The 15,428-nt window shown below is 46.4% G+C and overlaps 1 protein-coding gene across 8 annotated transcripts in view; it reads left to right on the top strand.

Annotated features, from left to right (window-relative positions):
• The window catches only part of KTN1 (kinectin 1), an 82,215-nt gene extending 67,086 nt beyond the window's left edge, over nucleotides 1-15,129 (top strand). For 4 of the 8 annotated variants that reach the window (XM_065635441.1, XM_065635436.1, XM_065635438.1 and 1 more), the window contains 7 exons: nucleotides 871-942; nucleotides 1,389-1,472; nucleotides 1,698-1,781; nucleotides 4,166-4,249; nucleotides 5,537-5,629; nucleotides 13,446-13,569; nucleotides 14,626-15,129. In XM_065635441.1, coding sequence (XP_065491513.1) covers nucleotides 871-942; nucleotides 1,389-1,472; nucleotides 1,698-1,781; nucleotides 4,166-4,249; nucleotides 5,537-5,629; nucleotides 13,446-13,569; nucleotides 14,626-14,630 — 546 coding nt within the window. In that variant the 3' untranslated portion in view covers nucleotides 14,631-15,129. The remainder of the gene's footprint in view (nucleotides 1-870; nucleotides 943-1,388; nucleotides 1,473-1,697; nucleotides 1,782-4,165; nucleotides 4,250-5,536; nucleotides 5,630-13,445; nucleotides 13,570-14,625) is intronic. The other 4 variants (XM_065635442.1, XM_065635440.1, XM_065635439.1 and 1 more) reach the window with 1 other exon arrangement.
• The last annotated feature ends 299 nt before the right edge of the window (nucleotides 15,130-15,428 follow it).

The raw sequence follows: 15,428 nt of genomic DNA, 5'->3' as shown, positions 1-15,428 counted from the left end.
GCTGGCGGGATAGGAAGCCAAAGATTCAGGAATGTACATGTGTCCCATTAATGTGCCTGGGAATATACATTTTTCTGATCCTGGCAACTCAGACTGTATTTCTTTTAAGCACCGGTTTTTTTCAAAGTCTGTTTTGTGAACAGATGTAGACTCTTGCTTTTATATGATACTTAAATTTTAGCACAAATTTTTTGGAAGCTGTTAAAATAGTGCTTAATCCATTACGGCCAACTAATTACACTTGAAATTGCCTGCAAAGCTTTCCTTTTCAGGAAGGCTCTGTTGCTAGTAAAAATGGGAAGAAAAAAGCCTTTTATGTTTCTTTCTTAATCTAGAGTTAAAGTAGGTCAAACTGTTTTGGTTTTTTTTCCAAAATAAATTATTTCTAAAGTATTTCTGCTTAGTAAATTTGAGTGCCAGAGTATGAGCCTGGAGCAAACAGATTCATAAACGTCTTGTTTGAGGGGCTTATAAAAGACTGTCAGATCATGAGCTATAGATGTGCTACCATCTGCTGCGCTTACTCAGCCTCTAATAAGGCTGAATGTGCTGGGTTTGGCTACATGTAGTAGATGGATCTTTCCCTGTCCAGGAAAGATATTTCCCTTACTGTGGCTAATGGCCAACTGGCTTAGTCCTTATATTCCAAATTTTACAGGCATCTAGGCTCTAAATATGTTAGCAAGTAAGGTGTTCTCATGGAGACTAAGTATATTGAATTATTTGAGTGAGCATCTTACTTGAGTCAGTCACTGTGATTTCATCCTTAGTATTTCTAAATCATAGAAGCAAGCTTGTGTGTAGATGGAGAGTTTGTCTTGGACCAACCCAACTAAAAAAAATTCTATTTATCTTTCTTGGAAACTGCAGATGCGTTCTTCAGTCATTTCTTTGGAGCATGAGGTGGAGAGGTTAAAGGAAGAAATCAAAGAAGTTGAAACTGTATGTGCAATTGTGTGGTTTTTTTTTTCCTCTCTCTTTAAAGTTTCTGTTGCTTACAACATGATTTAGGCTTATGCTGTAAGTCTAAACTTCCTAAGACTTCTCTACAAGTAGTGCAGCTTGTGCTGCAGTTTAAAACCCTTTGGCCAGTGTTTTTTTTGAAGCAGGGAAGCTGGGTACTGGATATTGTCCTGTTTTCTACTTCTGTACTCACTCACTGGGGCTCTTTCCTTTGAGACCGAGCAGTTTACTCCTTGTTGATGATCTTGGGCTTGATTCTTTTCTTCTTATCTTTTTGAAATGTTACAGTTTAAATCTGTTCTGGATTTGAAATGCTCTCTAAATGTCAGGGAGTATTTAATAGAAACTATTAGCTAATAATAAGAAAATGATACTACACAAAGATGTTGAAAACATCTGTTTTAACTCTGTTTTTCTGTTTCTAGCTTAAAAAAGAGAGAGAACATTTGGAAAGTGAACTAGAAAAGGCAGAAATAGAACGATCTACTTATGTTTCAGAAGTCAGAGAGGTAAACATAATTGACCAAACTGTTTTGTTTTGGTTTTTGCTTTTGTTTTGTTTGGTTTTTTTTGCTTGGTTACCAGTTGGCTGGCAAACTAATCTAATGCTTAGCCCCTGTGGCTGAGGAGTTTGTGCTTGTGACCTTAGGGTAAAGCAACACACTAATAACTGAGCAGAAGAAGAGTGGGCATCCTAAAGGAGACAAATCTTAAAACTCTAAACTTCATTTCAGCTCAAAGATCTGTTGACTGAATTGCAGAAAAAACTTGATGATTCATATTCTGAAGCAGTAAGACAGAATGAAGAGTTAAATTTGGTAAGAAGCTTGTTCTCCACTGGGCCCAAACTAGGCTCCCAGCATACTTATGAAGCGGAGACTTATTTCAAATCCTGTCTGTTCTGCTAACCTCTTCAGCTTGATATTTTTGTCCATTGCAATAATTTATGTAGTCTGACTTCTACAATTTGTCTCTTTCTCTGCTCCTAACAATAGCATGTCTGGTTCTGAAGACTTTTTCCAAAGTCTATAAGACTTTCATCCCTGAAACTTCTTGAGAATCAATGTTTTACAGTGCAGACATACCCAACAGCAAATACAATGTCCACGGGGCAACAAAAGTTGTGCCGTCATCGGTTTAACTTGAGGATTATTCTCTGGTTGTGTTTTTTTTTTTCCAAAGCTTTTGAGTGTGCAGTTGTGGTATCTGTGCTCTGACTGAGCAAAGCGTTTTCCATCCTCCTCTGTATGTACAGAAATTGGCTAAAACCAATGTTAGATTAATTCAGAGCATCCAGCTGTTCAGCAACTGGCATCCTGATGTGGCTGAATCGCTGTGCTGGCTTGGTGCGCGCACTCTCTTAGTGTTTTTGGCGAGCAATGCTATCCAGCCACAATGCCCTTGTACCAGGTTTTCTCCAGAAGGAGTTGGATTAACCAAAGCCAGACCTGTGGACACAAAGACAACTGGTTTTCCAGTTTGAGTCCTTCTGCTTCTCATTTGTTTCAGTGTGGGGTTTTTTTAAGGCTGCAGGAGCAGTTGGATCCTTCCTCTGCTTGTGTTTGAATGGTGCTTTCCTGCTTTTTGAGCACTAATCGAGGAAGATTTGTTTCTGTCACCATGTCTTTGGGTTTTAGAGTAGTTGCTGGGACGGTCTGTCACTGCAGACTGAGCTGCCGATCTCACCAGGGTACTGCCGCTAATGTAACTGGGTTAAAATAGTTGATTTTAAAAAAATCACCACGATAATAATCTGCTTAAGTTTAATAGAATACTTGGCAAGCCTAGTACAGCATCGGTTAGCATCCCACCTCAGCAACCAAAGCCTCGCGTTTCGAAAGCGAGTGAAATGGGAATTGAATGCGTATCTTGGAGTTAATCAGTGAACGCCAACCTCTTGAATATAAGAGGCAACAATCTATTATGTCTGTAACAACAAAAGCGTAAAAAGCTGAGCTCCCTGCGAGGGCCACTTGACTCTGCAGTCGGATGATGCTGTGCTGGTGGGAGCATGAGGGGGTGGTAAACAACTACCTGCACGTAAATGGCTCAGGAACGCTGTCCAGTATATATCCGTGGTTTTTGCCGTAGGCAGGAGGCTGGGGAGTAGAAATAATAGGATTTCAAAATTTATTTCCTGCTAATTTATAAGATGAGCAAGGAGAGAAGCTGAAACTGCAGAAGAGCTCGAGCACTTCCTTAAAATGTAGTAAAAACAGCATCTACCAGTCCAGGTGCTCCAAAGGGGGAAACCTTCCAAAGGGGAGACAAATATGATGTAGGGGTTTGGAATCGGGGAGAATTCAAGGCTCTGAGTAGCCTATTGTTCGCTGCTTTAATCCCCTGCTGGCTCCCAAGAAGATTGACAGCAGGAATAGTGAACATTAGCACAGTGCACTTCAGAGGCACAAATTCAACAAAACTGGCACTCGAGCTTCTTGTTAGCACTCTGATTTGAGGCTCAAGCCTGAAGTGCTTTGGCTGGTTCTGTATGTTGTGTTGAAGAGCAATCGAAATCTTCTTTAAAAAAATGTTGATATCCTTTGGAAGGCTGCACTTTAAGGGCAGCCAGTACGAAGTATTCATCCCTCTTCACTGAAATAGTTTCGCTTTTTGGATTGAATCTTAAACACAATCAAGAACTTAATATACCGCTGTCAGTGATTCATGCCTTGATGTGACATTAACAGACTGGTTAAGTCCACAAAGTTGTAGTAAGTGGTGCTTTATTAAGATGACAAATAGAGCTTTTTGGTTTATTCAGCAGTAAAGTGACTGTTTAGCCTGAGTTGGGAAGATGACAATCTACATTTTTTTGCATATTTACTGTGAATTATGTTGAAGTCTGGGCTGACTTACATGATAAAGGGTGCTGGAGAGGCTTATATACTGTCAGTATTGCTAGTATTCCTACTGGCAATATAGTGTAAAAGTTGAAACCGGTTGTAATGAAGCTGATGCCAACCATGTCCTTTCTTCTGTAGTTTCCATTCTTTACATTTATCTTTACAGATGGAGTCTCTCTTCCTTGACTGTCCTTGTAAACCTCATCGTACATGTTGACTAATCCAGTGTGTGCAATAATTGTTAGTAATCTTACTCCCTTTGCAATCAGTGTGCACTGGGTTAATCCGTGGGACAGACAAATGAAATCTCTGTGCGTGTGTGAGGGAAACTGGTTTTCTTTGTTACTGTTTTGCAGCTGAAAACGCAGCTAAATGAAACACTATCAAAACTCAAAGTTGATCAAAACGAGAGACAGAAGGTGGCTGGTGACTTGCCCAAGGTGAGCAGAGACCTTTAACAGTTGGAGATTTAAATGTTATCGAAACCCTCAAGATCTGGGGTTTTGCAGTGCTGGAAAATGTGATTTGAGCAGACTGGTGCCTGGTGGGGTGTCCTGCTCCACTCGCTGGTTCCCCAAGTGACGAGGACTGTGCGTGTAAGAGCTCGTGCAAGACACCTGCGTGTCTGTTGAAATGATAAAAATGCAACAAACAGCTCTGCTTAATTATCCTTCTTGAAAGAGTCTCTTGTCTGTGATAATTTTATGCCAATGGAAATGAGTGGCAATTTGGGGCTGACAGATAATTATTTAAAGAAACCTAGCCTAACAAAAAGCCCACGCCACAGCCTGAAGCTTTTAAATCCAGTCTCGAATGGCGTAGTGGATTACAAGTTGCTTTACAAGCTGTCTGCACGTTTTTGTGTGGTTGCAAATCGGCTATAACCCGGCAGATTGCAAACCTTTAAAGTCAGCTCCACGTGAAGCCGATGAGCAGAGCAGGAGGGTTTCCTCTGCTCTTTGCCAACAGCCACTCCTGCAAGATGGATTGGGGTGGGAAATGTTTAAGCATGAGGTCTCAGTGCTGTCTGTCACCCCAAAAATGAACTTCTCACTGGAGAGTTGATAAATGGAGACAAGAATAGGCTGCAGAGCAGCTGAGCTGGGGCTCCAGACTGTAACACCGTGTTCCATCTGTGTAGTCAAGGAAATTGGGCTGAATTCTTGCAGGACTGGAGTGGGGCGAGCTGTTGGTGGGGCGACCAGAGACAGATGATCACAAAAGCACTTCTAGGAGGTGAGAAGCCAAAGGAGACCTGCTGAAATAAGCCGTTCAAAATATTTTGCTCAGGACTATTACATTGGATGTTGACATATGAAGTGAGCTGTGCTGATGTCCCCGGTTCGTGGTATATTCTATATAAATGCAGATCTGTGATTAGGCTTTTGGAGGCCTGCCTGGGCTGCTACTCTTGCACGAAAAATTTGCTGCACAATTTTTACCTAATAACTTGACACAAGACTGTTTAAAGCTTCCCCGCAGAATTGCTTTCAAATGCAGGCAGTCTGACATGCACCACGCTGATTGTAAGGAGACATGTCAATCTTGGCAAATGTGTTGGTCCCCTGAGCAAATCTGACATAAAACAGATTTCCTCCTGAATGGTGATTTTCTGTCTCTCTAGCGCTCTTGGAAAGATGGGGGTTTGCGTCTCAACCTTTTGCTAATTGTTGTTTCTCCTGTTTGGTGTGTGGGATTTTTTAGTTTTTTTTTTTTCCTCTTTGCAGGCCCAGGAGTCTTTGGCATCTCTTGAGAGAGAAATTGGAAAAGTTGTTGGGGATGCCAATGTTATAGAAAACAGCGACGTTTGTACAGAGTCGGTGAGTGTTTCTTTTGAGCCCATGCTCAGAGGCAATGCCAAATATCACGAAAACTCTGAACTTTGGGAAGTGAAGTCCAGCACAGGAACAGGATGTGTGCTGCTGATGGTAAATTAAGGCTTGATGAAAATTTCTGTCCTAAGACTCGTCAGGGTGATGTCCTGGAGCTGTATCCCAGGGATGCTGATATCTTTTTAAGCCTCGGGAGTTCCACTGTCATCTGGAGTGTGACCTCTTTCCTGTAGCTCAAATTCGTAAGGAGGAAGGGAAGAGACTCTGGACGTGAGATTTGGGCTTCCAAAGGGTTGTTGGTTTGGGTTGAAGTGAGAAGAATCTGGGGAAGATCCCCAGACTTTTCCCTTCAAGAAAAGAGGCTGAAAATACATCTGAAGGATACTAAATGAGCTTAAAATATTAACTGTTGGTTTGATGCTTGCTGATAACTGTAACATCAAAGACAGAAGATGGTCTACTGTGCCTGTAACACTAAGGCAGGGGATGGCTTTTGCCAGAATGTTGGCCACTCTGGTCCTCTGCAGCTGTGGGCAAAAACCTGTCCTTGGCCACTGGTAGGTGCCCGAATTCATCTTCAGCTGCTCCTGGAAATTTGTGCTGAGTCCAGCAGTAAAATAATCTTATTAGCTTGAGCTTCAGTAAGCAACAGACTTGAGCCTTGTGCTGTGGGTGGGCAGCTCTCCAGATCAATGGTGGTTTTAATATCCCCCAGGAAGCACATTGCAGTTGCAGGGTCTGGAATGGGGTGGACTCTGTCTGGGGTGGCCTGTTGTCATGCTTGCAGGTGACTTGTCTGAGCACAGGTGGCTGCTGAACTGCTGGTGTAGCTGGTCTGCCAAGTACTGGCCCTAAAAAGACACCACACGTGCAAGTGACTGAGTTGTGGCTTTGTAACTGGGCTTCTCCCCCTCTGGAAATGAGAGCTTTCACACCAGCTTTGAAATAACTTCAGAACAGCTTTCCAGAAGGTGGTTGAGCAGGAGAAGCCTGAAGCAGATGCTTTCCCAGCACGTTTTACACAGCTAAGTAGTGTCGATGGAACTCACTACCCATTTTCTTCTGATGGATGGGGTGGAAAGAAATGCTGTTGTTTGAGGGGGAGAGGAGCGCTAGCTGATGGGACAAATTGCAACCCTGGACTTCAGTAGGGCCAACTTTGGCCTTTTCAAGCAATTGCTAGGGGAAATCCCGTGGGACAGGGTACTTGAAGGTAAAGGGGCCCAAAATAGTTGGTTAGCATTCAGGGACTGCCTCTTCCAAGCACGAGATCAGAGCATCCCGACACATAGGAAGTCAAGGAAGGGAGCCAGGAGACCTGCGTGGTTAAACAGGGAACTGCTGGGCAAACTCAAGTGGCAGAGGAGAGTTTACAGATCATGGAAGGAGGGGCTGGCCACTTGGGAAGAATATAAGGCTGGTGTCAGAGAATGCAGAGAGGCAACTAGGAAAGCTAAGGCCTCCTTAGAGTTAAACCTGGCGAGTGGGGTCAAGGACAACAGAAAGAGCTTCTTCAAATACATGGCAGATAAAACTAACACCAGAGGCAATGTAGGCCCACTGATGAATGGGGTGGGTGCCCTGGTGACAGGGGATACAGAGAAGGCAGAGTTACTGAATGCCTTCTTTGTCTACTCTGCCGGAGGCTGTCCTGAGGAGCCCCGTACCCCTGAGGCCCCAGAGGAAGGCAGGGCAATGGAGGAGTTTGCCTCAGTTGATGAGGACTGGGTTAGGGACCAGTTAAGCAATCTGGACGTCCATAAATCCATGGGTTCAGATGGGATGCACCCGCGGGTGCTGAGGGAGCTGGCTGAAGTCATTGCTGGACCACTCTCCATCATCTTTGCCAAGTCTTGGGAAACGGGAGAGGTGCCTGAGGACTGGAGGAAAGCAAATGTCACTCTGGTCTTCAAAAAGGGCAAGAAGGAGGACCCGGGCAACTATAGACCGGTCAGCCTCACCTCCATCCCTGGGAAAGTGATGGAACACCTTATCCTTGGTGCCATCTCAAGGCATATCAAGGAGAAGAGGGTCATTAGGGGCAGTCAACATGGCTTCACCAAGGGGAAGTTGTGCTTGACCAACCTCATAGGCTTTTATGGGGACCTAACCAGGTGGATAGGTGGTGGCAAAGCAGTTGGATGTGGTCTATCTTGACTTCAGTAAAGCATTTGACACAGTCTCCCACAGCATCCTTGCTGCTAGACTGAGGAAGCGTGGTCTGGACGATCGGGTAGTGAGGTGGACTGTGAACAGGCTGAAGGAAAGAAGCCAGAGAGTCGTGGTCAAGGGGGCAGAGTCTGGTTGGAGGCCTGTATCTAGTGGAGTGCCTCAAGGGTCAGTTCTGGGACCAGTCCTATTCAATATATTCATCAATGGCTTGGATGAGGGAATAGAGTGTACTGTCAGCAGGTTTGCTGATGACACCAAACTGGGAGGAGTGGCTGACACACCAGAGGCTGTGCTGCCATCCAGCAAGATCTGGACAGGCTGGAGAGTTGGGCGGGGAAAAATTTAATGAAATATAACAAGGGCAAGTGTAGAGTCTTGCATCTGGGCAGGAACAACCCCAGGTTCCAGTATAAGTTGGGGAATGACCTGTTGGAGAGCAGTGTAGGGGAAAGGGACCTGGGGGTCCTGGGGACAGCAGGGTGACCATGAGCCAGCAGTGGGCCCTTGTGGCCAGGAAGGCCAATGGTACCTGGGGGGGATTAGAAGGGGGGTGGTCAGTAGGTCAGAGAGGTTCTCCTGCCCCTCTGCTCTGCCCTGGTGAGACCGCATCTGGAATATTGTGTCCAGTTCTGGGCCCCTCAGTTCCAGAAGGACAGGGAACTGCTGGAGAGAGTCCAGCGCAGCCACGAAGATGCTGAAGGGAGTGGAGCATCTCCCGTGTGAGGAAAGGCTGAGGAGCTGGGGCTCTGGAGCTGGAGAAGAGGAGACTGAGGGGTGAGCTCATTCATGGGGATCAATATGGGAAGGGGGAGTGTCAGGAGGATGGAGCCAGGCTCTTCTCGGTGACAACCAATGATAAGGGGCAATGGGTGCAAACTGGAACACAGGAGGTTCCACTTAAATATGAGAATAAACTTCTTCTCAGTGAGGTAGACAGAACACTGGCCCAGGCTGCCCAGGGAGGTTGTGGAGTCTCCTTCTCTGCAGACATTCCAACCCGCCTGGACACCTTCCTGTGTAACCTCATCTGGGTGTTCCTGCTCCGGCGGGGGGATTGCACTGGGTGAGCTTTCGAGGTCCCTTCTGATCCCTGACATTCTGCGATTCTGTGTGAAATAATTTATATTGACTCCTTTTAGCTTCTGAAAGTAAGTAGCTTCATCAGCTGCGAGAGGAAGCTCGGAGTCCTCTGAGGAGTGCTATAGGAAAGCTTTTGCCTTTGTAGTCGTTAGCAGAACCGAAATAGCTTTTCCAGAGCAATCGCTGGTGGATGCTGATCGACCCTTGTGTTGTGGGCTCGTGGTGTCTGAGCCAGGGGCGCAGCTGGGTCTGCAAGACCAGAGGTGTCCCAGCCCTGCGAGCTGGTTTCCTGGGAAGGACGGTGGCTCTGCCGAGCCTGCTGCTGTGTTGCCAGCAGGTCAGACAGTGACAGTGACAGTTGGGTGCCCTGTGTCCCTGTCTGCAGCAGGATGGAGGGGAAAAAAAAAAAAGCCCTTTTTCAAACCAATGCCAAACTCCCTGCTCTCTGTGATGTCTTTACAGCTTATCCAAGTGTTACGTCAGAACAGCATTGCCATCAGCGATAGTATTTTGTGGCTGGTGACACTGGTGAGCCCTCCTGAGCCGGGTGTCATTCGATGTGCCCTGAGGTGGCCCCAATAAGCTAGTTTGATTTAATTGCTTTAGCCTTAATTTGCGTAACACCTCTGGCTCGTGCATTGCTTACTGTGGCTGTGTTGGGCACGTTGTGGAACCATAACCAGGTTTCCTCTAGAATATCCATCTCTTTATTCGGAAGAGGAGTGTGGAAAAACAGTTCTAATAAACCTGTAATTAAGCCTTCATTAGTAAAAATATGTTAATTGTCTCAACAGTTCTCCTGACAGGTAGCCATTGGCAGAGACTGGAATTAGAACACTATCATCTTCCCCAAGCCCTTTTTGCTGCTTTTCTTTTCTGGGGGAAAAAAAGGCTGTCTCCCCAGAAGCATAAAAACCCAGCTTAAAATAGCTCTCAGATTAAAAAAGAAAGTCTTCCAGCCACTTCCACCTAGCAACAGTGTCTCTCATTTTAAGAAGGACTTGAAAACACATGCTCAAAAATGAGCATATTTGTTCCTTCTGGGTACTGGAACTAACCCACAAAATTGAGAAATGCTTGCGTAAAACCCTCAAACGCATTCTATGTGTTTTCTTTAGACTCTTTTTCTATTTTAAAAAATAGACCATTTGGTTTTTCTAATCAGCTTCCTTGTCACTTATGGGACTAGATGATGACTGAAGGGTACCTTTTAGTATGCTTTAAAGAAGTCATTTATATTCAGCAGCTCGCTCAGGCAATAAACTTATTTTGAGGCTTATATGAAATCTAATGTGCTTTCCCCCTCAAATCTCAGTGTAAAACACTCCGTGACTGAACACTGGAAATGCTGTACATACAAAGCGTGGTGGAGGGGAATGTGTTGGTTCAATGCCTGTCTTAGCTACCGGGTCTGTGGTTGCAGGGCTCCCACTACCATCCTCTTCCTCCCTTCATCCCTGTATCCCAAACCCAGTCTTTGTCCTGAGTCAGAGCATGGGGCTGGGGCACAGCAACAGCTGCGTAAAGCAACCTCGAACTTCTGGGTTAGCAGAAGCCGCTGTATAGAACCACAATCATTTTCGTTGGAACAAACCTTTAAGATTATTGAATCCAGCCGTTAACCTGGCACTGTGAAGTCCGCCTCTAACCCATGTCCCTGAGAACCTCATCTCTGTGTCTTTTAAACCCCTCCAGGGATGGTGACTCCAGCACTGCCCTGGGCAGCCTGTTCCAATGCCCCACAGCCCTTTGGGGAAGAAATTGTTCCAAGATCCAACCTCAACCTCCCCTGGCGCAACTTGAGGCCGTTTCCTCTGGTCCTGGCGCTTGTTCCTGGGGAGCAGAGCCCGACCCCCCCTGGCTCCAAGCTCCTTTCAGGCAGGTCAGAGATCAGAAGGTCTCCCCTCAGCTCCTGTTCTCCAGCTGAACCCCCAGCTCCCTCAGCCGCTCCCATCACACTTGTGCTCCAGCCCCTTCCCCAGCTCCGTTCCCTTCTCTCAACTCGCTCCAGCACCTCAAGGCCTTTCATGGCGTGAGGGGCCCAGAACCGACCCCAGGATTCGAGGTTCGGCCTCCCCAGTGCCCAGCACAGGGACGGTCGCTGCCCTGGGCCTGCTGGCCACACCAGTGCTGACACAAGCCAGGATGCTGGTGGCTTTTTTGGCCACCTGGGCACACGCTGGTTTGTGTTCAGCCACTGTCAACCAACACCCCCAGGTCCTTTTCCACTGGGCAGCTTTCCAGCCGCTCTTCCCCAAGCCTGTAGCGTTGTAGCCTGTGTGGCTGCGTTGAGCCCAAATCCGTCGGGAGCTGGTCAGGATTGGCCCCAGGAGGGTTGGGGATGTGTCTAGAATGCATGAGTAAATGCTGCCTGAGATCAGTGAAGCCATAAAACAGAGGGACAAGAAGCAAATCAGGGAGAGAAGATCTCTTCCCAGGGCTGAGGGTGAACCTCAAGGCCCCTTCGTTGCTCCTGCTTGTGGTGTGCTCTGCGCTGATGTGCGGGCACTCGTACCCAGCGCTGTTGGTCAGCGCTGCGATTCATTCGTTTGCTGGGATGCTAATTGCCTGTGCCTTTCCCCTTCCATCAATCTGTGTGAGATTGCGAAGCTGATTCTCAATCTTGGCAGACCTGATTTTCTACTTTAATAAAATAGGTTAAGGCTATGCTAATACAGATTCCCAATGATTTTTTTTTTTACAGTAGAAAAATGTTTACCGGTTGCACTCAAGTAGGAGCTTTGCAATATAGATTGCTTTGTTCTCTTGCCTGAGCCCAGAGTAGTTTCTATAATGGTGCAGGTGGTTGAGTTTGATTTACTGTTCTCTCCGCGTTACAGCACGTCTAGCGGCATTTTCAGCCAGACAGGAGCTGGGAAAGTGGCCCTCTCTGAACTCACTCTAATTCCCCTGGAACCCCAGGGAGAGATTTGCAACAGCGTTACGCATTGGTCTCATTCTGGTAGTAAAACTGCGTTTGGTTGGAGCGGAGTTGGCGGGTGCCGAGCACTTGCAAACACCTCTGTGCTCATGGTGAGAATTGGGTACTTCTGTATCACCGACACCAGGGCAGATTTGCTTATTTTTAGCTGTTAAATTGCGAGGGGAAAGCTCTCCAACAGGCTACCCGCACGTCTGCCTTACGAGGTGAACAGGGAGCAGTAACGTGTGTTTGGGATGTGGAGTTCTCTGTGTGTCTCTGGAGGAGCTAATCAATAAAGATAATAAAGCAGGGATTATAGCGCTGTTAGCTCAGCCAGGCTGACTGGGGAGGAGGGCAGGCAAGAAGGGAAGAGTCTGAGTTGTGACACTTCCCTACTGATAAACTGTTGAGCTCCTTAAAAAAGAAAAAAGGCACTTATTTTTGTTTTAAAAAAGCAAGCTCAGCGTTTTCATTTTGGAGCAAGAAACCAGTTTTCTAGCTCTTGGTAGCTTTCTTTTCTCTGTTTCTGCTTTCTTTTTTTCCCGTTTCCCCATGTTGACTGGTTCTTAGGCAGCTTTGTGAAGTCCTCATCCCAATCTGGGTGCTGCTGGCAAGCGGGAATTTCCCGGGGACTCAGAGCAGAGGGTGAGCCAGGGACAGGGACACAGCAGCATGTGTCCTGAGCCTCAGCGAGAGCCCCAGTGCTGCGGCGTGGGTGAGGAATCACAGAATCACAGACTGTCAGGGGTCGGAAGGGACCTCGAAAGCTCATCCAGTGCAATCCCCCCGCCGGAGCAGGAACACCCAGATGAGGTTACACAGGAAGGTGTCCAGGCGGGTTGGAATGTCTGCAGAGAAGGAGACTCCACAACCTCCCTGGGCAGCCTGGGCCAGGCTCTGGCACCCTCACCGGGAAGAAGTTTCTTCTCATATTCAAGTGGAACCTCCTGTGTTCCAGTTTGCACCCATTGCCCCTTGTCCTATCACTGGTTGTCACCCAGAAGAGCCTGGCTCCATCCTCCTGACACTCCCCCTTTCCATATTGATAACCATGAATGAGGTCAGGAAAGGTGTGTATCCAGCTGTTTCGGACGGTTTCACAGCTGGAGCTGCTTCGTGTGTGGGTATTACCTACTGCTGAGGACACCATCCCGCAGATCCTCGTACAGACCAAGTCCTTGGTGGTCCAGCAGCCTTGTTGTTCCAGCTGTGGGGGTCAGAAGACATCCCTCCCTGCGCTTAGTGGAATAAAAAACGTGCTCCTGTGTGTGAGGGGTTTCAACCAGGCTCGTGGGGACGAGGGGTGATATCTTCTGAGGCTGGATGAGCTGTGGTTACGAGTGCGATTTCTGGAAGCAGCGAGTGAGGGGAGTCCCGAGGGTGGGAGCTGGTGGTCAGCGATGCTCTTGTCAGTGTTTGGCGTGTGCAGGTAATTCCCTGGAACGGGAAACAGCTTCTTGACTTTGAACTGTGTTCCCTTTAAATGTGGCCATAACCCTCTGACTTACAGGAATTGTTCCCATCTGCACAAGGGCTTGCAGCCTTATATGGAGGATCTAATTCTAGGCTTTTGTGGTAATTAGATTGTAAATGAGTTTTTAATGATTTTTTTTTTTCTTCTCCTTCCAGGAATTGACTGATAAAAGGCTAAATGTGGCAGTGAATCTTAACCAGGATGTAGGTCATCTCAAGAAACTGCTCGTGTCAGTAAGCCAAATGCTGTCAAAGGGACGAGAACACTACCAGCTAGTAGGTAGGTGCAGCTGGTGGCCGTCCAGTTGAACCGGGTGGATGTCAGGAAGGACACTGGTCTGTGGTGGTGGGACCCTGTTCAGATATAACCAGTGAGGTGTCAAAATCTGAGAACTTCTCTGTGTAGTTCATTAAAAGCTTCTAATAGGAACTGGATTTGTCCCTCTCAGGATCCACGCTTCAGTTAGCCAGGTCTAATCTCACATCCCCGTGTCCCTTTCTGGGCGCGTAACTCTCTGTCCCTCCCTCCCACATCTTGCCACTTCACGCGGCAGGTTTCCCAAAGCTTTGTTTTCTCGCTGCCTGTGCCTTGTTTCCTTCCTTTTTGTTACGCGGGCAAAACGTCTGCACTTCCATGCTCTGATTGCTTTGGGATGGAGGATTTTGAGTAACCCGCTGAGCTGGCATCAGTGCCTTGCCGTGGTCACGGGGATACGAGTACCTGAAGCGTCAGTCTGGCGTGAACTCTTTATCTGATTATAGACACGCGAACAAAGCTTTTATTTTATTATATAGCCAAACCGGGCCTTTGTGGTTGACTGCATCATGCTGGTAAACTTCTTAAACGGCCCAACGTTAGCTAATAGTTGGATAAACTTGAGACTAAAGTTCCTTGGGAAGCTGATGCAGCTCGTGAGGCGGGTTGGGAACTGTTTGGGTTGGGAGGAGCAGAGCCTCGGCAGCGAACGTGCTGCTATGAGAAGTGTCAGGACTCCTGCTCGTCTACTGAGGATGGGGACTTGCTTTTTTTTCCCAAATTTAGGTATTTCTCCTGCTCCTGCCTCTGTAAATACAGTAAAGCTGATCTTAAGGGTGGTGACAGTGGGGTGAGCCCAGTCTCTTAGGACAGGCTTAGTGGAGGTGGGAGGAAGGTGTTGGCCGTGCCTTGGCCTCTGCTCTGGGAGGCTGTTCCTGCTCAGCCTCCACCACCCGGCTTGTTCCTCTGAGCTTCGTTATGGGCCGATGTTAACGAAGCTGCTGGTGTGGGGCAGATTTGCTTGAACGCTGCCCTTCAGAAACTACTTGCCTCACGTGACGTTTTGTGTTTCTCTTGCAGAATGAAGTCACGGGGGAATCGTTAATTTGAGGATAGCAGAAGGCATTGTATTATATTTTGCCAAATTAAAGCCTTATTTATGTTTTCACCCTTTCTACTTCGTCAGAAACACTGAACAGAGTTTTGTCTTTTCTAATCCTTGTTAGACTACTGATTTAAAGAAAAAAAAAAAAAAAGAAAAAACAACTCTGTAGACACCTCCAGAGTTTAGTTTTATAATAAAAACAAACCTGTTTGGATAATTAGACCTTTACATTCCTGGAGAGACAATAAACACATAATCTTTTATCTTATTTTGCTTAATGAAACTTGTTCAGAAAACTCCAACATGTTAAAGTCACCAATGGGATATAACATTTTAATACTGATGTTGTACACTGTTTTACTTAATTACATTTTTGGGATTAGCTGCCTCTGACTTCAACCTCAAGTAAACACTCCTTTTTTTTTTTTTTTTTTTGGTTGCTAATGTAATCAATTTTTGTAATGGTGTCAGCAAATAAAGGGATGCTATTATTCAAGATGTTCTTGCTCTCGTCTTTTAACTGGATGTGGATGGCTCTGGCAGTATTTCCATCTCTCCCCTCCCTAAAATGAGCATCAGGCTGCACTTGGTGTACTTGTTTTTGGGTAGAGAGAAGCATGAGAAGAGGCAAACTGGGGTGTTTGCAAACTTCACAGCAAGTCTTCCTTTTAAAGAAAAGGCACTAAAAAATAGAAAAAATCCTGGGCCAACCACCATGTGAACTCTGGTTCCATGTCATATTTTGTCTTTTGGGAAAAATCAGTGAGCGCAAGGGAGA

This window comes from Caloenas nicobarica, chromosome 5 (assembly GCF_036013445.1).
Source record: "Caloenas nicobarica isolate bCalNic1 chromosome 5, bCalNic1.hap1, whole genome shotgun sequence".
In the NCBI taxonomy this organism is placed as follows: Eukaryota; Metazoa; Chordata; class Aves; order Columbiformes; family Columbidae; genus Caloenas; species Caloenas nicobarica.
The sequence above is the reverse complement of the archived record's forward strand: the minus strand, read 5'-3'. Positions and strand labels throughout refer to the sequence as shown.